At 54.3% G+C, this 20,299-nt stretch overlaps 1 protein-coding gene across 3 annotated transcripts; it reads left to right on the forward strand.

Annotated features, from left to right (window-relative positions):
* Positions 1-4,558: 4,558 nt before the first annotated feature.
* Positions 4,559-19,689, forward strand: Ccdc102a (coiled-coil domain containing 102A). Of its 3 annotated transcripts, none has more exons than XM_021654967.2 (9): positions 4,559-4,674; positions 9,100-9,818; positions 10,647-10,873; positions 12,380-12,488; positions 13,925-14,041; positions 14,357-14,566; positions 16,135-16,305; positions 16,857-16,960; positions 19,170-19,689. In XM_021654967.2, the coding sequence occupies exons 2-9, from the start codon at positions 9,237-9,239 to the stop codon at positions 19,297-19,299; spliced, it is 1,650 nt and encodes a 549-aa protein (XP_021510642.1). In that variant the 5' UTR covers positions 4,559-4,674; positions 9,100-9,236; the 3' UTR covers positions 19,300-19,689. The 3 variants fall into 3 exon arrangements, with proteins under 3 accessions (XP_021510642.1, XP_060248155.1, XP_021510643.1); XM_060392172.1 differs by lacking the exon at positions 4,559-4,674 and adding an exon at positions 4,975-5,337 and having other exon boundaries at positions 9,100-9,779; XM_021654968.2 differs by lacking the exon at positions 4,559-4,674 and adding an exon at positions 4,977-5,337.
* Positions 19,690-20,299: the final 610 nt, after the last annotated feature.

The following is a 20,299-nucleotide window of genomic DNA, read 5'->3' on the forward strand; positions in this document are numbered from 1 at the left end:
TTCATGGTCTACCGTCCAACCAATTTCTACTCCTGCCCAGCTCTGTACATGCCAGCCACATTTGAGCCATGTGCCAGTTGGGACACACATGGACTTAGGCAGTCCCCCAACTTCACTCCATCCCTCAGGGCTCAGCCCCAATCCTGCTCTTCAAAAAACAAGATGGAGTCTGCAGCATGAAGAGACAAATCAGTACCTTCCATAGTCCCTCGGATGTGATGATGTCCTTGTCATCCAGTAACAAGGGTCTCCCAACGTGGGGGATCTGTGAAGGACTATGAACCTGACCGGACATTAGAACAGGTGTGTAACACCACCAATGAGTCATTTATCCTCCAAATCTTCCCCAGTCTTGATGGCAATTGGAAACCTCCAACGAGAGACAAAAATGTCTTTCGCCTCTTTCTGATGAGCACAGAGGTTCTGACCTGTTGTGTTGCTGATCTGGGCCAGTCTTTCTTCCTGAAGCAACCTGTTGGTTGCCATCTTGATGCAGCACTTAGTGGGGACCTCCAATCAGCACAGCACACCTCAGTGCAGAAGTTCTGGGCTCCAGCATCCCTTAGAGTAGCTGGGACTACCTTTGAGCCTGACAGGCTTTCGCCTCTTTCCAACCCAGACTTATTATGTCCCTTTTCTTCCTGCCTCCTCTCCATTCTTCACTCTTTTTTTAAACACAAAAAGCATGATCCTGAGCCAAGCATGGTGAAACCCAGAATTCATGACTCTGCAAAAGGCCCTTCAGTCCAAGGCCAGCCTTGTCTACATAGGGAGATCGCATTCCAAAACAAAAACAAAAAACAACAACAAAAAAACTTTAAAAATTTTATTGTGTTAACGTATTCATATATCACAAAATTTACTATTTCATCCACTTGTAGGTATTGAGTTCTGCAAAGTGAAGTGCAAACACCGTCCTGCAACCATCACCATAGTCTATCAGCATCTATCACCAAGCCTTTTTTATTTTCTCAAACATAACGCCCACCCACCAGAAGTCCTGGCCACCGCTTTTCTAGTTTGTCTCTACCAATGTAACAACTGTAGGGAACTCTTATAACCGGGATCATACAGCGTGTGTCCTTTTCTGACCGGCTAACTCCACGATGCAAGATTCAGTCATGCTATACATAGGTCAGACTGGCCTTCCAGACGGATGTGATGTCACCTGCCTATGATCCCAGCAACGGGGAAGCTGAGGCAGAAGGACGGGGAGTTCAGAGTTATGCTTACCTCCGACAAACACCGGAATCTGTTTCCTGTACTCGGGAGAAAAAGTCAGGAGGATCGAAGGTTCCAAGCCAGCCTGCATTACATAACCTCGTCTCAAGAGGGAGGGGAAAGAGTGTCCTTTTTAAATGTTTGATAGTATTTGCTGTGTATGTGCATCCCATTTTTCTTTTCTCTCTATTTGCCTGTTGATGAGCAGGGGCCCCTTCGACTTTCCCACTGCTGTTAATACCCCCAGTGTGCATGGGGGTATGCAAACAACCTTTTTTTTATAAAAGAGAAAGTTTCTAGATACATTTTATTTATTTTGTTTTGTTGAGATAGGGTCTTACTGTGTAACACTTGGCTGCCCTGGAACTCACCGTGTAGACTAAACTTGTTTCTCAGAGACCTGCCTGCTTCTGCCTCCTGAGTATTGGAATTAAAGGCACAGGCCATCACACCTAGCTTTCTAGCTCAGGTTTTCATAGCACTGTTTTAATTTAATGCTATTAATTTTGTGATTTTCTTCTATTAACAGCACCTTATACACAGACCTCCTATTTAATCAAGTAATATTGAAAGGGTTAGGCTAACTTTGTAACCTATATGTCTTCTAAAGCCTATAGTTTTGAGTTTTAGGTCCAGGTTAAGCTAAAGCCTCTTAGTACCTTTCCAGAGAATGGAGGAATGTGACCCTATCTGTGAGGACAGATATAAAAAACAGCAAGCAAGCAATGACCTTCACTCAGCAAAAAGAACGACCAGACCCTTCAAGATAGTGTTTCTTAGCAACGAACCTAGATGGCCTCAATCCTTCTTCTGAGTAGCTCCTGACCTCCATCCAAATCTTAAAGGATGAGCTAACCACCCCCACCTTCCATTGCAGCTGCATCCACACTTGGCAGGACTGGCCAAGCTTGAGCACCTAAGACTAACCAATTATCTTACTTTATAGCTTCCTCATCCAATCCTAAATTGCCAAAACTGCAACTTCAAATTTCCCACAATTTTTCTTTTAAAAACCTAAAGCCTTTGTCTCCGGGGCCACTCTTTGCTGACCCGCAGGGGTGACCCCATTGCGCAATGGTTAAATTAAACCTCTTGCTTTTGCAATGAGTTGCGTGGTCTGTGAGAGTTTCTGGGAAGGGCGCAATCTTAAACTCCTGAGCTGTGAGACCCCAGGTCTTACAATATGAAGCATTCCCTTAAAATATACTTACCTTCTACAAAGTTTTTTGGGTTTTTTTTGTTTTTTAATTCCAATGTGTTGATGGTAAACATAACAGCAGAGGTAAAGAACTGACATATAGAAAGACTAACACAGGCTCAATCTCCAGTGTCATGAGTCTGAAGACAAAACTCCTTGCCCATTCACTGATGAGGGAGGCTAAAACCAGATTAGCATTTCACTAGAGATCTGTAGAGACAACAGATTTGAGAGATACAGGCTCTGTAACTTCCCAGAGTGAGTTTAAGGCAACCAGTGGGTTTCCGATATTCCCTGGGCTCACCAGGACATGGTGGCAATGACACCAGCACACAGAGTGGCTGTGCAGCTTGGTAACCTGAGGGAGCGGTCTAAACTCTGGCCAGCATGTACTGAGTTCCAAGAGTGAGTAGCTCCCCTCACCCACCCTATGTAAAACATACGTACACACCAAGGCAGTATTCACTTCCTCTCCAAAGAGAAAGGGCTCAGTTGTGATGAAGCAGAGGCGATACCAGAGGCTAGGTATACCATCAGCCCGACCTCCATCACCACGCACTAGGGAAAGAGCTCCCGGATGTTGGTTCAGAGCTTTCACTGTTGAGACATCCTGTCTTCCTGGGAGATCTCACTGCTTTGAGATCCCATCCAAGCCAAAAGCCAATCTGAACTTTCATTTCCCCAACTGTAAAAGAAAGATTTTTTTTTTTTTTTTTTTTTTTTTTTGGTCCTGAGTTCACCATGTGGGCATCTCAGAGGTTCCACCTGTACATGAAGCAGGGGACAGCCACCGGAGCTCTGCAGGCTAGTCATGTGTAGATGCTAACCAGAGTACAAGCATTGGCACCCAACTGTTCTCCTGCAGGTCCTCGAGGCTGGCCGGCATCCACCGAACCCTACCCACACAGCAAACGAGCTGATAAGTGGAACTACAAAAGTTGCAAAACCCGTGGGATTTCACGAGGCTGGTGGAGGCAAGGCAGAGAAGCAGGCCGATGACCACAGAGAAGGACTCTGGGAGGGAAGTGGCTGACTTCAAAATGAAGCACCCAGCCCACAGACGGTCCACAGTGAGGGCTGAGGAGGCGACTCAGAGCTTAAGAGCACTTGGTGCTGTTTCACAGGGCCCCGGGTTTGGTTCCCAGCACCCACTCAGCGGCTCACAACCATCCAGAACTCGTTTCAAGGGATCTGAGTCCCCTCTTCTGACCTCAAAGGCCACCAGACACACAGTGATCTTAAGGACGGTGGGAAGGTTCAAAGTGATCCTTGTTTTTAATGAAGCCCTGGTTTCGTTTGGGTTGTTTTTGTAAGACAGGGTTTCGCTACAACAGCCCTTGCTGTCCTGGAATTCACTATGTAGTAGACCAGGCTGGCCTCAAACTCCCAACTGTTGGGATTAAAGGTGTGCACCACCATACCTAGACAGCCCTGGTATTTTTGTAAAAACCAACCTCTTAGAGCAAATCGGCAGGAAGGATCCTAGTACTCAACCTCGTGAGAAAACACACACACAGACACACACAAATAGGTCAACACTCAGTAATTGATTCATTCTTCACAAACCACTATGCACGTGGCCATAAGTTAGAATTGAAACATTCATTCTTTATGTCTTCTGGACAACAGTCCGACCCGGCCTAGCTGCCCACACAGTTCTATGACTTTTGGTCATGTCTGTAAGACAGATCAACCTCGCAGCAGGATGTGGTGGGGAGACACTATCCTGCCTTTCCTCTTCCCAGACAAGACTACAGCCACCCTGACCCCCGGGAGAGAGGTAGCCTCAAAGCGGCTGTGCACAAGGGGGTCGGAGGGCTCTGCCAAAGCATCATGGCTTGGCAGAGGAAAAAACTCCAGTGGGGGTAGGTCCCCATCACGCTCCTTTATAGGCCTGAAGTTGCTTTGGTTGTACAAATAAGGGAAACTGAGGCCCGGTGAGGACATGGCCTGGGTCCAGCCGGTGACAGCGCTGGCAGTGGGAGGAATGCCATGAGAATTTGGTGAAGTTCCACCTGGGCGCGAAGGTGCCCATTCCTGTCGCCGGTGGGCCGGCGGGGGTCCTGCGGCCCGGCCCCAGCCCGCGGCAGGCCGCGCCCCACGCGGGGCTCCCGCCTGCTCCCCTTCCCCTCCCCCGGAGGGAGGAGGAGACTCGGCGGCCCTCCCCCGGCCTCCGGACGGCCGCCGCAGCCAGCCCCGCGCCCCTCCACCCTGCGCAGCAGCTCGGACGTCCGGAATCCCGACCTCGGTCCGAGGTGAGCGGGGACGGCGGGGCATGAGGTCCCCGCGGCCGGGGACTCACTGCGGCCCGGAGCCTCTCAAGCGCGGGAAGAGTTTCGCTGCGGGAGGGACGGGAGCCGGGGCGGGGCCCGCCGCACCCCGAACTCTGAGGCCAACTTTTCAGTCCCCTCTTGGGGTCCCCCGGTCCGCCTCCACCCCGGTGGAGGCCAGGTCCCGCGGCGGGACGGTGGGGGAGGGGGCGCCCGTGGAATGCCGGCGGGCCCGGGAGGGGCGGCGGGCGGGGGCGGAATGTGGAACTCTCCCGGGGGACCCGACGTGGTCACCATGGCGAAGGCCGGACGGACGGGTTGCGCGGGCCTATCAGAGCACGGCTTCACGCCCGGACCCGCTGTGCTGCCAATGGAAGCCACGCGGTGGAGTGGGCGGGACTGCGCCTTTCAGGACCGGACCCCCGCGCCCCCGCCTGCCGCTAGGGGGAGCGGGGCCGGTAGCCGGCGGAGGGGGCTACTAAGTTGGGACTGAGGCTGCACTGGGCCCTGGAAAGCAGAAAACTAACTGCACTGGGGCAGGTGGGGCTCGGTGCTAAGGCAAGGCAGAGGACTCAGTGGCCCGCTGCCCTGGTAGTACCGACCGGTGAAGTCTGCAAGCCTCTTCCCCAGCCCGCGGCTTCAGTTTGTGTAAGTGAACTCTGTCTCTTCTTCGGCCCGGAAACCTGAGCTTGTTTAGGAGTGTGGTTGGTTCTTACGGGCACAGAGTCTGCCCGTCTGCTGGAGGTAGTAAGAATCTTGTTGGTGCCTCTCAATTCTTTACCTGGGGAAACTGAGGCCCAGCGAGACCAGGGACCTGCACATATCCCCACCTCCCAATTACCCTGTTTCCCTTTCTGTCTGTCTGCATGGCGATTTTCCTAGCCCCATTCCTTGGGACTGGAGAACTCGCCAGAGAGCTGTCGCAAATAAACCTGCTTTCATACTCTTAATTCAGCTTGAATTGGCTTATTTTATTGTCGGAGAAAACCTATAATAATAGCTAGGATTGATAGTATCAATAACAAAGCTAAGATTAATGTCTGTTCTGTATGAATGTGCAATTCCAAGAGTCGCTAAGAGTCCTGGGGCTGGAGTAGGTGCCCACGAAGGTTTCCGCCTTCCCTTATCCAAGCCACATTTGTTAGGTGGGCCTCGTGTCTGAAGATCTCTCCAGGGCCATGGTGCTCTTCAGGTAGTCATGACCTAGCCACAGAGGCATCCGGTTCCACTCCTCAGGCTCTGCTTACTGCTAGCATGCTGTGCCGTGGTAGACAAGTGACTAACCCAGCTGTAAGGAAAAAGGATTGGAATCTGTGACTTAGGGTATTTTTGTGACTCCTCCGTTCAAGACTGGGATGCCTGGGCTCTGTTCCAGCATGGAGACCTAGCTTTCCTTTCTCTCCTGGAGGCCCAGCAGCCATAAGCTGGGCTCTCTCACTATCCATGGTCAGAGGGACAACCTCCCACAGTCTGTGGGCTGACCAGTCTTGGGCCCTGCATTTATCCAATCAGGCAGTCCCCTTGCGGTTTCCTGCTGGGCTCTAATCCCTACCCACAGCTAGGCCTGTGGCCCTGGCTGTACCCCAGAGTCCACCTGAAAGATTCTAAGAGGGTATGGGAGGGTTTTGAACTGTAGAGGTACTGGCTCCCCCATTCCCTCCGCTGGCCCCCATCCAGGTCTCAGGGTTGCCCATTCCTCTCTTCTGAGAGATCCTGAGAGACCCAACCAAACGTCGAGGGCAGTCTGCACAAGTGAGTATCTCCTTCCTCCCCCCAGTCAGAGAGACTTCTCAGACACCTGACTCTGACCTTGACCACAGATGAGCTTAGACACCTATCTGTATCAGCACCTGGCTGAAAACTGCCTTTTAGGATGACACCACTCTCCCAAACTCCTGTCTGGTCACAAGGGGACCCCATAGGAGCGTTGTCCACCTTCCGTAGGCTCAGGAAACACACAGCATCTACTCGGGTTCAGCCCTGTTTAGATAGCCAGCAAGACCAGGAAGCCTTTGAGAGCTTCATAGTCTGTTCATTCCCTTAGAGCGATGGCTCTCAACCTCCCTAACGCTGCACACCTTTAATGCTACATTTCCTCGTGCTGTGGTGACCCCCTACCATAAAATTATTCTCAATCCTGCTACTACTACGAATCATAACGCAGATATCTGCTATGCAGGGTATCTGATATGTGCGCCCCAAAGGGGTCGCGACCCACAGGTTGAGAACTGCTGCCCTAAACCAAGGAGGTTCTGGTGTTTAGGAAAACTGGCATGAACTACCCAGAGGCTAGGAAAGTCTTCTCAGGCGAGAAGATAGTGCAGGTGGGTCTTGCAGGGTATGTGGGAGTTTACAGACGTAGGGAGCAAGAGGGAGAGGCAAGAGGGAGAGGCACTCCCGGTGAGTCTGTGAACAAAAGGAGACACTGGCCACTTTCTGCAGGCAGCACTGAATCTGTGGTGTGCAGTGAGCGTCCGCTTAAAGCATCCCTGTTTCCGGGAACAGGCAACAACAGTTATGAGGTTCAGGAGCAGAGACCTGCTTAACTCAGATGCAAGGCTACACAGCCCAGCTCTGCAGCCACTGCACCACTAGCCGACTTTGAGCAAGTTCCGCACTCAAGGCCTGTCTTATGAGCTGTGAGTGGCACAAATGCCCCTACTGAGTGGAAGGCGATGCTGTAAGAAAGGCCACCGGCCAGTTATGGCTGGCTATGGCATGGGACAGGGCAAATCAGGGCATTTCCTAATAGTGGTGCCTGAGTGGGAAGGATGGGCTGGCTGGCTTTAGGAAGGGTGAAGACGAAAAGGAGCTCTCTGGGCCCTGGCCCCCACCTTGAGCCGCTCCTTGGAGTGCAGTGGCAGATTTAGGGAATCAGGAGACCCCCCCCCATAATGTCACCAAACGAAGAGGTCACTAAAGCTGGGGAGGAAGGGGCAAGTGACTGGCAGCTGTGGTGTGAGGTGTGAGGCGTGAGCCGGGCCTGTGTGTACCTGGGTAACCACAGCTGCTGGAGTTTTCCAAGGCTGTTGTGGGAGTAGGGGTGGGAGTGGGGGAGCGTTGCTAGGCAGAGAGGCCAGCTGTACTGGGGTCTGCACAGGTGTGCTGGTGGGGGTGGGACGAGCGTGCCCCATCTCTTCTCCCATGCATGTGCATACCTGTCCTGGGCCTGGGGAGAAAGGCAGAAGGTCTTCACAGCCTCCCTGCTCTGCCTCACAGCCTCCCTGCTCCCCCGTTCCCGCCTTTCCCCCACCGTGCACCGTGGAGGAGCCAGGACTGACTTTGGAGGCTCCATCCCGGAAGCCGTTAGGAGCTTGGATGATGTCTGCCCTGCTTCTGTTCCATGGGCTTAGACTTTCTAGAAGGAGCCAGTTGGAGTCTCCTGGAAGCCAAGCAGAGCCCTCTGCCAGGCTGGCAGCCCCTAGGCAGCTGATGTGGCAGCAGCCCCCACTGCCTCACTTCTCCTTCAGGGCTCTGGGAAGACCTGCTGCCTTCTGACTGGGACTTGGGCTTCCTGCCATCCCCCTGCAGACGCTGGTGTTGTTTTTAGGGCCGCTCTGATGGAACTGCGCCAGGAAAACGGGGAAGGAGGAGTGTGTGTTTTCAGAGTTCTCTTAGTATATATGTCTGGGGTCCCATTCGTATGCTGGTGCATGGATAACAAGCAGATCTATAGCTCTTTGTATAGCTGTGTGCCCATAGGTCCGTCTCTGACTGTTTGTGTCATTTATCCCTGTCTTGTGTGGAAGGGTTTGCTTGTATGTAACCCAGATGTGTCTGTGTGTGCAGAAATGTCTAGATGCTGTGGGCGCCAAGGCTACCAACTCATCACACGGGCCGAGACACTGAGTCACAGAGGGCACACTGCCTGTTAGGAGCTAGGGCCTGGGTCCATGTGGCTGTCCACACAAGCGTCTTTGGGGTTGAGATGCCCATGGAACTGTAAACAATGAGGGTGACTCTGGCTTAGGGTAGAAGGCTTGTTGGTGACTTTGCATGGAGGGGGTGGGGAGGCTGAGAGACTTGAGATCGCACCGAGGTGACTTGAATATGCCGCATGTCCCCAAACACGGACTCCTGAAATGTAGTCTCTGTTGCGTGCCTGCCAAACAGCTCGGGCCTATGGATCTGCTGATTGTTAATGAAGTGAGGGTCCAGGTGAACCGGAAGCACACCCTGATTGGCTTCCTACCCTGTCCCCAGTGTACGGATGGAGAATCGGAAGCCCAGTAAGGCCCCGTGGGGAGTCAGGAAAGTGGCAGAGTGCCCCTCCTTGAGGCCACTCTGGAACACAGCTTCCTCCTCCTGCTTCAGCCAGTACTGCCTGCTTAGTTCCCTGAGCAAGCGCAGGGCTGATCGGGTGACTGTCGGTGATGGGAACAGCCCAATAAAGGTTGTGTTCTCCTGCAGGTCTGAAGAAGCGTCCCAGACGGGTATCCTAGTGGGCCGCGCGGGTCGAGGCGCCCGTCACAGGCGATGGTATCATGTAGATCTCTCGTCCTTTAGCCTAGCTGCGAATTCGCACCCAGGGCCCGCCCAGCCTCGCTATGAGTCACGGTCCGAGCCCGCGGCTGGCCGATTCCCCGCAGCTTTCCAAGAGCAGCCTGCTTACCATCCTGGGCAGCCCGTCCCCCGAGCGCATGGGCCCGACCGACTCGCTGCCACCCACGCCGCCCAGCGGCACGCCGTCGCCCGGGCCGCCCCCCGCCCTACCCCTGCCCACGCCCGCCCTGCTGGCCGACGGGGACTGGGAGAGCCGCGAGGAGCTGCGGCTGCGGGAGCTGGAGGAGGCGCGCGCGCGAGCCGCGCAGATGGAGAAGACGATGCGCTGGTGGTCGGACTGCACGGCGAACTGGCGCGAGAAGTGGAGCAAGGTGCGCGCCGAGCGCAACCGGGCGCGGGAAGAGGTGCGCCAGCTCCGCCAGCGCCTCGACACGCTCACCAAGGAGTTGGCCGGCGCGCGCCGCGAGCGCCAGGAGGCCCAGGGCGAGTGCGAGGCGCGCGGCCGCGAGCTGGCCCGGCTGCGGGGAGCGCGCGGTGCCGTGGACAAGACGCACGATGGCCCCGAACCCGAGCGCGAGCAGGAGCCGGTGCGCGACAACGGGGCAGAAAGGCCGCCTGGCAGCCAGGTGCGCCCAGCTGCGAGGCTTGGAAGAAGGCAGCCATTCGGGCCAGCCTTGCACGGGGGGGTCCCCGTGGGAGGGAGGAAGGGAAGGAGCTAGTAAGGATCTGGTTTCCAGTGAGCTGTGTGTCAGCCCCGCGTGGTGGTAATGAAGGGAGGCAGGGAATGATCACCTTGCTTTGGGGATCCCCAAGTTCTGGAGGTCGGACACACACACACACACACACACACACTCACACACACACACCTCTTAGAAATCCTCAAAGTCAAAGACTTTTCCGTGCCAAGCACAGGAGAGATGCGTGTCATCACAGCCCCAGAGTCCCCAGGGACAGTTTAGGGAGTCCCAGGTCTGAGTTTGTACCCCAGCCCAGACACTCTATTCTGTGAGCCCCCTTTCTGGTATTTCCAACTGTCCCAGGTGGCAAGCAGAGTTCCCCACAGGACCATCGGAGGTCAGCCCTCCACAAGAGCCACCAATCTCTGTGCCCATGTTTGCCTCAGCCATGGGTAGTGACCTCTGTGTCACCATCTGTTCCAACTAGTCCACCCAGTGTTTGCATACTTGGGGTGACAGGGGCCCCTCCTGGGGGATGTTCCAGGACACAGGAAACCCTGGTAGCTAGCAGTGTGCTTCCAGGATGTGAAGGGGGGGCGGGGCAGAGAAGGAGAATGAAGCAAGCAATAAGAGAGGAAACCAGGGCCGAGAGGCACTGTGTCACCTGCCCCAGGTCACTCAGCAAGCTCGGTTCAGAGCAGGGCCTCAGATGGCGGTGAGGATAGTGGCCAGTGCAAGGCCCTGGGCCAGGTGCAGTTCCTTACCTTGTTCCCACAGGAGCTGGACCTGGTAGAGAGCCTGCTGAAGAACAGACCAGAGGAGCCTGAGGGCTGCTGGGATGCCTGCAGCGTAGCCGCTGGGGGCTCTCGGGTGAGCTCGGGCCGCCAGGATCGAAACCGCCTGCCCTGGGAGGACATAGCCAGTACAGAGGAGGACGCCTCCAAGTTGACTGCCCTGCGCCTACGGCTAGATGAGTCTCAGAAGGTTCTGCTCAAGGAGCGAGAGTGAGTCCTGTCAGGGAAGGTGGGGCCTGGGGCTGGGCATCCCCAGAATCCCAGGTGATGGCACACGAATGAGAGCTGTTGAGGCACAATCTCCGATTACTTACCTTGGTGCGTTTGTTGTTTTTTGTTGGTTTGTTTTAGTTTTTTTCATTTTCTCCCTTCCTCCTACAGCTTCCTCTCCTCCCCCGTTCAGGACTGAACCCAGGAATTTCTGCTTTCTAGAGAAGCATTCTAGCAGTGAACCCATTGCAGTGTCTTTTTCACTTTTTATAAAGATTTTTAATTTTTTTTAAATTTTATGTGTGTTGAGTGTGTGTGTGTGTGTGTGTGTGTGTGTGTGTACCATGTGAGTGTCTGTGCCCATAGGGGCCACAAGAGGGTATTGGAGCCCCTGGAAATTGAATTACATGTGTTTGTAAACTGTCATTTTGGATGCTGGGAACCAACCCTTGGTCCACCATGAAAAACAGCAAGTACTTTTACCTCTGAGACATCTCTATCCCTCATCCTTTGTTTTTAAAGTAGGGCCTCAGTACATGAACTCAGGCTGACCTTGAGCTCAGTGTGTAGCCTGTGGCGGCCTCAAGCTTACTTCTGGTGACAGAGAGGATGGCAGGCTCAGGGAAAGCCAGGATGGGAGAGCAAGTTGGGAAGTTTAGGTTTAGAGGAGTTGTGTTTGTCACAGCGAGGTAACGGTTTGTGAGTGGATGGGGTCGGAGGCCCAGACAAGTCTGGGCTAGAGGTGAAAAGGCGGGAGTCATCAGTGAACAGGTGGCCTTGAAAGCCAGGAATCTGAGAGGTGGATGGATGGGCAAGGAGAAGGCTGTGGCACTGGTAAGCTCAGAAGCTGGCTAGAGGGAGGTGGGGTGAAGAGGAAAGAGCCATTTGCAGGGAGAAGGAACCAAGAGAGACTGTTTAACAGGAGAATGGGCAGCTGGACTGAGCACTTAGGTGACCAGACAGTGACAGTGTTAGAGCATGGAGGTCATCGGTGGCTTTGATGAGGGCAATGAGAGGATATGGCCTCGTGTTCATGAATAGTCTGCAGCTCTGGTGTCCAGGAAAGGAGCATATAGATTACTTACTTGGTTCACATATGTGATTTTACTTTTTAAAAATAATCAACACAAGGGCTTGGGAAGAGGGGATTAATTAGCTCAGTGGAACAGTGCTTGCCTAGCATGAATAAAGTCCTGGGTTCCATGGGCAGGGGTGGGGGATGGAAGAAGGAAGGAGGGCAGAAGGGAGGAAGGAAGAAAACACGCCCTGTGATGACAGTTAATGAAAAGCCAAAGGGGTCAGTAGCTAGGGAGAGGATGACATTGGTTCCTCCTGACCCCCTTCCCTACCCACACCTCATTGCAGACTTCTAGCCACAGAACACAGGAGAACGCAGCCTACTGTTTAAACGATGACAGCACCATCAAGCTAATACACTCTCTGAAACATGAAGTCAAATGAAAGCTGTCTAACAAAGCCTGTGTGCTTGCCTGTCCTAATCCCCAGGGATAAGCTGGCTCTGAGCAGGAACATCGAGAAACTGGAGGGGGAGCTTAGCCAGTGGAAGATCAAATACGAGGAGCTGAGCAAGACCAAGCAGGAGATGCTCAAGCAGGTGAGGAGGAGGTGGCAGTAACAGCAGGGGTGGGGGGGAGGTGGAACTTCCTGGTGGTGGTGGTTGCATGCGGGAGAGTTCCAGCCTTGGGGACAAGTAGGGCAGGCAGGGAGATGATAGCAGCCCAGCAGGTAAGATCTATGAGTTACAAAGACATCAAAACAGCATGAAGGAAATGGGGCAGGAGGCCAAGGAGGGCCTCTGTAAGATGACCTATGAGCTGGTCGTGGTGGGTCACACCTGTAATCACAGCACTTAGGAGGCTGAGACAGGAGGATTACCTTCAGTTTAAGGCCAACTTGGATACAGAGTGAGACCCTGCCTCAACATCCCTCTTCCACTCCCTACAAGATGCTGTTTGAATAGAGCCCTAAAGGGTGTTAGATGAAGCTGTTCTTGAGAAGGTAGGGGGGGGGGGGATCTGTGTGCTCACAGCAGCAGTTCTGGAGTAGGCAGACACCTGGAGTGCTGGGCATGGCTAGTGTGGCTGGAGAATCCTGTCAGAGGTGTGATTTAGGGGCTAAATTTCTGAGATTATGTGACCAGAATGGAGGCATCAAATGTGACATTTAATGTGTGCCAAGTGAAACTGAAGCCTCATCGTGGTCAAAGGAGCTGCATCTTCACGTTCCCATCTTAGCTGTGAGGCAACTGAGGTTGAGAGGAGGAACCTTGCAGAAGGCGCTCAAAGCAGGCTGGCTGCCCCTTCTACCTCCTGTGCAGATTGGATATGGCCACCAGGGGGCGCAGCCACCCTGGGAAAGCCTTGCTGGAGCCTCTGGGATCAGAGAGGTCAAAGCTCAGAGATTTGCGTAGGAAAGTTGCCAGACCTGGCTTTTCCCTGGGAATCTCTTCAAGCTCACAAAAGAACCCCAGACCCCTTGAATCTCCCTTCTTCTTTTGGGGCCCAGAAACCTGGTCCCACATTATTCAGACTGCCAAGTAGAGTTGCTGGAAGGACACTAATGGAGCGCCAATGTGCAGTTGAGCAGAAAATCCTCTTGTGCCTGGCTTCCTTCCGAGGTATTGTCCTAGAGGTTTGCTGTGCACTTGTGTGGAGCAGCAGCTTGGGAGAAGTTCCCACAAGTGGTTCTTATGCCCGTACATGCACACTCTTGCTGAGCGCTACCAGGGTTGAGCGCTCTCTGCCTTCAAGACTGCAGCAGTCTTGTGGGCAAGTGGGAGCATGATGCTGTAGGACTTTCTGATAATGTAGGAGTTGCGTTCTATCTCAGGGCACCAAGAAACCCTCAGAGGGGGTGTGGTGTGGGTGGAGGGAGGATTGTGAAGGAGGTAGCAGACATCCGAAGCCCAGAGTGATCAGATTCACCCTGAGTCCCTGGTGCTCCCTCACCCTGGCTGGTGCTCATCTTCAGCGCTGCCTCTGGGATATATCCCGATGGTCCTCATGACCAGGCTGGGTGATGTCCTTGCAGCTCAGCATCCTAAAGGAGACGCACCAGGATGAATTGGGCCGCATGTCTGAAGACCTGGAAGATGAACTGGGTGCACGCTCTAGCATGGATCGCAAGATGGCTGAGCTGAGGGGTGAGGTGAGTGGCCATCAGGAGGGAGGGCAATGCCTGGGTCTCAGGGATTCAATGGAGCAGTCAGTGGGAAAAAGATAGGAACCCACCCCAGGGGCCTAGCCTGCAGGAGGCACCCCCCTTCCCACACAAAACCCAGAAGCGCCCCCACATCCTGCACACCGTGAAAAAAAAAATTTAAAAAAAAGCCCAGCATAATTATAGCTGCTGCAGCTGGATCTGCTTCCTGGTGCCATTTTTGGCTTCAGGAGAGGGGGTGCATCTAGCTTGTCTCCACACCCCTGTCCCCCAGGAGTCTCACTGCATCCCTCGCTGTTGCAGATGGAAAGGCTCCAGGCAGAGAATGCAGCCGAGTGGGGCCGCAGAGAGCGGCTGGAGACGGAGAAGCTGGGCCTGGAACGGGAGAACAAGAAGCTTCGTGCGCAGGTTGGAGACCTGGAGGAGGCCCTGGCCCGCAGGCGGCGGCAGAACGCCAGTGCCCTGGACTGTGACCTGAGGGCCAGCCAGGCTGCCCTCTTCGAGAAGAACAAGGTGGGGACAGGGACTGATGCCCAGGACCCCCATCCAGCTAGCCAGCACACTACTGTCCGTCCTGCATGTGGACAACTAAGATACAGACTGAGCCTCTTCGAGCCCCAAACCAGACATCCAAAAGGCTCCCAAACCCCCAATTTGAGCATCAACATGATGCCTTTAAGGAGCAGAAAATTTCACAACTTGGTATGGTGGGTCCCAGTCAAAATGTGAGGGCAATAAATTTGCCCTCAGGCCTCTGATGATGTATACACGAAACTAATGGATTCTGTTTGGACCCAGGTCCTGTTCCCAAGAGACCTCATGGTGTGTGTGTGTGTGTGTGTGTGTGTGTGTGTGAGAGAGAGAGAGAGAGAGAGAGAGAGAGAGTGTGTGTGTGTGTATACCCCCAAAGTCCAAAAATTCTGTATTGTAGGCCGAAGATAAGGTTTGGTAGCATGCCTGCCAATCATACGCAAAGCCCATCCTCAGCCACAGAAAGTAGTGTGACATCCCACACCCGTGGTTCCCGCACCTGAGAGGTGGAGAGAGGCAGGAGGATCAGAAGTCCAGAGCCATCCCTTGGCTGCAGAAAGAAATTCAAAACCACCCTGAGCTACCTGAGAATTTTTTTTTTTTTTTTTACTGAAAACCAAGACACTTTTGAACCTAGGCACTTCCAGGAAAAGATACTCAGCCTGTGGTTGCATTTACCAAAGAGCTACTACAGGATAAAGCAGTTGGTGATTTTAGTAGCGACATGTATTGAGCACCTACTGTTTGATTGTGACAGCAGGGACCAGACAGGCGTGTCTACCTAGTCCACGAACGGTGGCTTAACGGGACAAGGTGCTGTCTCCGTCACATATGGTTAGGCCTGGCCCTGTAAAGGCTTTTTTTTTTGGGGGGGGGGGCAGCGACTTTGGGCTGAGGTCTGCAGGAAAGGCAGAAGGTAACTGAAGGTAAACTTTCCAGAGGGTAGAGTGAGAACTGGGGAATCACAGAAGTGAGGACTCTGACCGGGTAGTTACCACAGGGGTGCCCAGGTGTTAAGAGGCAGGAACCTCGGGCTGTGCTGTGAGAGCAGCAGGCACAGGTGGGGTGGGCAGCTACCAGGCGGAGGGCAGTGATAGGACAGAGGGCGGGGAGGCCGCTGTGGTTCCCAAAGGTGCAGGGGATGACAGATAACGACTCAGGTGATCAACTCCTTTCCTGGCCGACCCACTTTGACCTCTGCCCTCCTGTGCCACATATTCTCCAGCCTAGCTCATCCCCAGACCCGGGAGTTTAACACGCTCGTCACCAAGACTGTAGTCCTTGTTGCTTCTTCCCCCAAGTCCTGACCTGAAGTGCCACAGCCCGCTGGACAACCTTCCGGGCTCATTACGTTATCCACCCAAGCGGAGCCACACTGGGTCGCGCACCCAGCCTTCTCACCTCACTAGGTAGCCTTGCCAGCCCTCACCAAGCCTTAACCGTCAGACGAGCGGGACATGTCTGCAGAGGAGACGCCAGGCTCTCCTGGCTGACTGCCCCCATGAGCCCCTCTGGGTGAGCATGTGACCCAAGCCTCCCCACCCCTGCAGGAGCTGGCAGATCTGAAGCACGTGCACGGCAAGCTCAAGAAACAGTTCCAGGAAAAGGTGGCAGAGCTGGCGCACGCCAATCGGCGTGTGGAGCAGCACGAGACAGAGGTGAAGAAGCTGCGGCTGCGGGTGGAAGAGCTCAAGAAGGAGCTGGCCCAGGCCGAGGATGAGGCAAGTACCCCCAGGCCCAACAGGAGTGGGCCATGTGCCCACCTGTGCTGTGCTGCATACTTTATGCCGGGGCCAGGCGCCCGAGACAGTGAGCTAGTGAGGGCAGCTGGAGAGGGAGCAGAGTGGATGAGGTGAATGTGCGAGTGGATGAATGGAGGTGTCAGTAGGTAGGTAGAAGGCAGGAGGGTTCCCCCACCAAGAAGACTGGGTAGACAGATGGATGGAGAGCGGAATGCATGAATGAGCCAGGGGAGCAGGTGGCTGATGGGTGTGGGTGTATAAACAGATCGATAGCTGGGTGGGTCTATTGACAGGAGAGGAAGAGCATCTGATGAGCAGCAGGTGGGTATGGGTGCTGGTTAGAGTGATGCATGCTGGGTAGATTTGGAGACTGATGTCCCGCAGGGAGGGAGAATTGGATAGAAGTGGTCCTAGGGCAAGGCCTCAGGAACAAGAGCTGGGTCGGACACAAGTTCTAGAACAAGGGAAGTGGCCGAGCCAGGCAGCCTCTGGCCAAGCTGAACCTCGTGCTGTCTGTCCTGCTCGCCCAGCTGGATGAGGCCCACAACCAGGTGCGGAAGCTGCAGCGGTCCCTGGATGAGCAGACAGAGCAGAGTGAGAACCTACAGGTTCAGTTGGAGCACCTGCAGTCCAGGTAGGCGGGGCGCCCTGCCTCGGGAGGGTCCCGAGTGCACAAGGCAGGGGCCGCAACCCTTGAGAGAGCCAGAGGGGAAGACCGAGAAGGAAGAGCTCCTGGGGCCAGAATCCTGGCCCTTCCTGTTTGGAAGGGCCAGGGCCAGGAAGCTGCTGGGGAGTGGCTGCAGGAAGACGGCCCAGCTGTGGGCTCTGGAATTGTCTCCTTCGGGTGGGCGGGCTGCTGGTGGTGTGAGCACGTGGAGGGCTGCCAAGGAGGCTGGGCTCTGGGCCAACTTGCCAGGGAGGCCAGGCTCTGGACAGGCCAGTGACGCTGGGAGTCCTTGTCAAGAAGCAGTACTAACCCCTGGGGTCTTGGGGCTGGGTGGCCCTAGGGACAGCAGCAGTCTGAAAGGTTGAAGGGTAGAGAGTGGCGGAGAGCGACAGGCCAAGCCCCTCAGCTATGGCAGGAACCCTCAGCCGCTAAAGAAGCGGAGAGGGGCTTAGAGCCACCCACCTGGCGCACTGCCACCTCTCCTGTCCCCACCCCACTGTCCTAACTCTATATCCTGCCTCCTCCATACACTTTACGCTTCCAAGACCAGCCGGGCATATCAGAGCGTGTCTGTCAGAGCCCCCCAGAGTGAAGCTGGGCAGCCCCCAAAGCATGTGACCAGTGTGGCCACACCCATTCCTGCAATCTTACCTGCGGGTGGAGGGACCTGGAGCCTACAGCCAGACTTTTTGGGTAGGGGAGAGGCTGGGTGACCTTAGGACACTGAATCCCCCTGGTCAGCTCCCCTGTCTGTAAAATGGAGGTCAATCACTGTGAAGTGAAGAGAGGATATTGCATCTTTAAAAGAGCACGTGAACCAACAGATACTGTGATGTCATTGCACCTAACTGGCAATGTAGCTCAGTAGCTTGCTGCAAATAGTCCAAGACCTGGATTTGATCCCCAGCACCACATGAAATGAGCATTTTTTGGGTTGCACGCCTGTAATCCCAGCACTCAAGAGTTAGTGGCAGATCAGAAATTCAAGGTCACTCCCAGGTACATACGGGATTTGGAGGCTAGCCCGAGCTAGGAATTGTTTGGGAAGCACTGGACTAACAAAGGCTGAGCCACCATTTGCGCTGTTTTGGCCACTTTCATTGCCTCCTCTGGGAAGGGACTAAGATGTGGGCTAGATACTATGTCAAGAGCCTGCTGTGAGGCAAAGAAGGGGGGTGATCTTTTCCCTGAGGACTGGAAGACAAGAGAAAGTCCTTCGATGACCACCCAACAGTGGGTGGCCTGGTGGGATCTCCTGGTCATTCATCAGCAATGGGTTTATTGAGCATCTACTTAGTGCTGTTGTGTGCTGAGTGCTTGTGGGTAGGACCGGCTTTGGAGCCAGGCCTCACAGTTGTGTGGCATAATCGACGTGGGTCTTGGTTTCCCCATAGCCTGGAATGACGCCTGAAATCCGTACAGGGTCCAGGCATGGCTCTGAGTCAGGTTTGTTACATACCCAGCTCCTCACTGTCCAACCCTGTACCTTACCCCCATCCACGGGCTGCTCGCTCAGCCTGGGGCTTTCCAGAAGTCTCAGCCACATTCCTGGGGAGCCATAAACTCCCAAAATGGGCAGGCTGGCTCTGCTCAGCCTCGCCAGCACCTCTGCCGGGGGCGGGCAGGGCCACCCAGGATTGCTGCCTCGCTTTAGTTTGTAACTTTTCTTGCTTTAATGTTCCGGGACAGCGCACTAAATCACGCGCAGTAATGGAGCCGCACTCTCGCCCCTCCCTGCCTCGTTAATAATTCATGCCTTCCAGTAAGATGCATGGAGTGACTGCCTTGTTGGGGGCACTGGGCTCCCTCCTCCTAGTAGGGGCACACTTTGGCTTTGGAAATTGGACTGTGAGGAACTAGGGCCGAGCGGAAGCCAGGAACATAGTGTGCCCCACACTTGGTCACTTGGCTTCCCTATGAGGCACCAGGCCTGTCTCAGTCACTTCTCTAAGTCCGTCATCTACAGCAGCGCTGGCCCTGCAGCTCAGAGCCCAACCCCGCTGTCTCCTAAGTGACTTTGGGCAAGTCACTTAACTTCCTTATGCTTCCGTTTCCTTTTATATAAATTGGGGTGACCACAGCATTTCCCCCATTTGAGAACAGGCACCTCAGAGTACATTGCAGCCCCCACAGATGCACTATGACTCCAGCTCTGACCTGTCGCCCCACCCCTCAGGCTCCGAAGGCAGCAGCAAAATGCACCCCTTTTTGGGAAGATTCGTAGTACCCGCTTTAGCACTGAGGAAGCCGGAGATGGAGCCAGCGACCTAGATGAGGACGAGGACCTGCAAATCCAGGTGGCCTAGAGCATCGAGGGGCGGAACAGGACTGACCCGAAGCCACAGGTGCCCAGCCGAGCATCCACTCAAACCGGGCGGCTGTCCTTGCTCTCTGCACCCCCTTGGGTTCCATCCCCCTGCTGCGGACCACGTCCTTCCCTCCCAGGAAGACAGCAATTTCACCTACCGGCACCCCAGGGAGAGGGAGCCTGTTGGATATGTATATTGTATATATGTCCAGGGTTGCCTGGACCCATTCCATTTTATAAACACAGGACAGCAGCTCTCAAGACGCCCACCTGCATAGGGCTCCATGCAGGGATGGAGTATGTTGAGGGAGGCTTGGTGGCCCGGCAGGGGCTGTTCATAATAAGATGCCATGAAGACAGACTTTTGTAATAAATGGAGTTCAAGCTCTCAGGGCCGAGTCCTGAAGGTTCGGGAGACTCTGGGAGGAGGCGCGGTGGCGGCATTAGCATGCACCTAACATTGAACTCGAGTTCAGGGTTGGTGAGTGAACGGTTGGGTAGCAGTGTGGCTGTGGGACCTGGTGTCCAGCCTGTCAGGAAAGAAAGTATGGAGTCCATCTGGTCTGGATGAGAGGAGACCCTCAAATCTCTGCTCTGTCCTTTACTGACTGTGCGACCTCAGGGACATCCCTCCCCTTCTCTGAGCCTCTGGCTTTTGACCTGGAAGTCAGTGTTCTGGGGCTCATTGGGCAAAGCACATGCCACGCAAGCCTGACGGCCTGGGTTCGATCCTCAGAACTGGCATAAAGGTGGAAGGAGAGAATGAATTCCATGAAGTCCTCTGACCTCCACAGGTGCACACACCAACAATAATAGTAATACATTTTGTAACTAAAAAAACTACATCACAATTCCTGGAGATGTACCCTAGGCAGGAGGATTTGCCCACAGGATGAAGAAAGAGCTGATTGCTGTAGGATTAGGTGATGGATGGAAATTTATTCACACGAAACAGGAAACCCTCATTTTTGGTTGTTTATTTGAGGTAGGGTCGTAGG

Source organism: Meriones unguiculatus, chromosome 10, assembly GCF_030254825.1.
Source record: "Meriones unguiculatus strain TT.TT164.6M chromosome 10, Bangor_MerUng_6.1, whole genome shotgun sequence".
Lineage (NCBI taxonomy): Eukaryota > Metazoa > Chordata > Mammalia > Rodentia > Muridae > Meriones > Meriones unguiculatus.

Excerpts from the sequence above, each read along its gene's own strand:
- Ccdc102a (XM_021654967.2), top strand. The coding sequence starts at position 9,237 with ATGAGTCACGGTCCGAGCCCGCGGCTGGCCGATTCCCCGCAGCTTTCC. Across the intron at positions 14,042-14,356 it reads TGGCTGAGCTGAGGGGTGAG|ATGGAAAGGCTCCAGGCAGA; the intron begins GTGAGTGGCCAT and ends TCGCTGTTGCAG. Across the intron at positions 16,306-16,856 it reads TGGCCCAGGCCGAGGATGAG|CTGGATGAGGCCCACAACCA; the intron begins GCAAGTACCCCC and ends CTGCTCGCCCAG.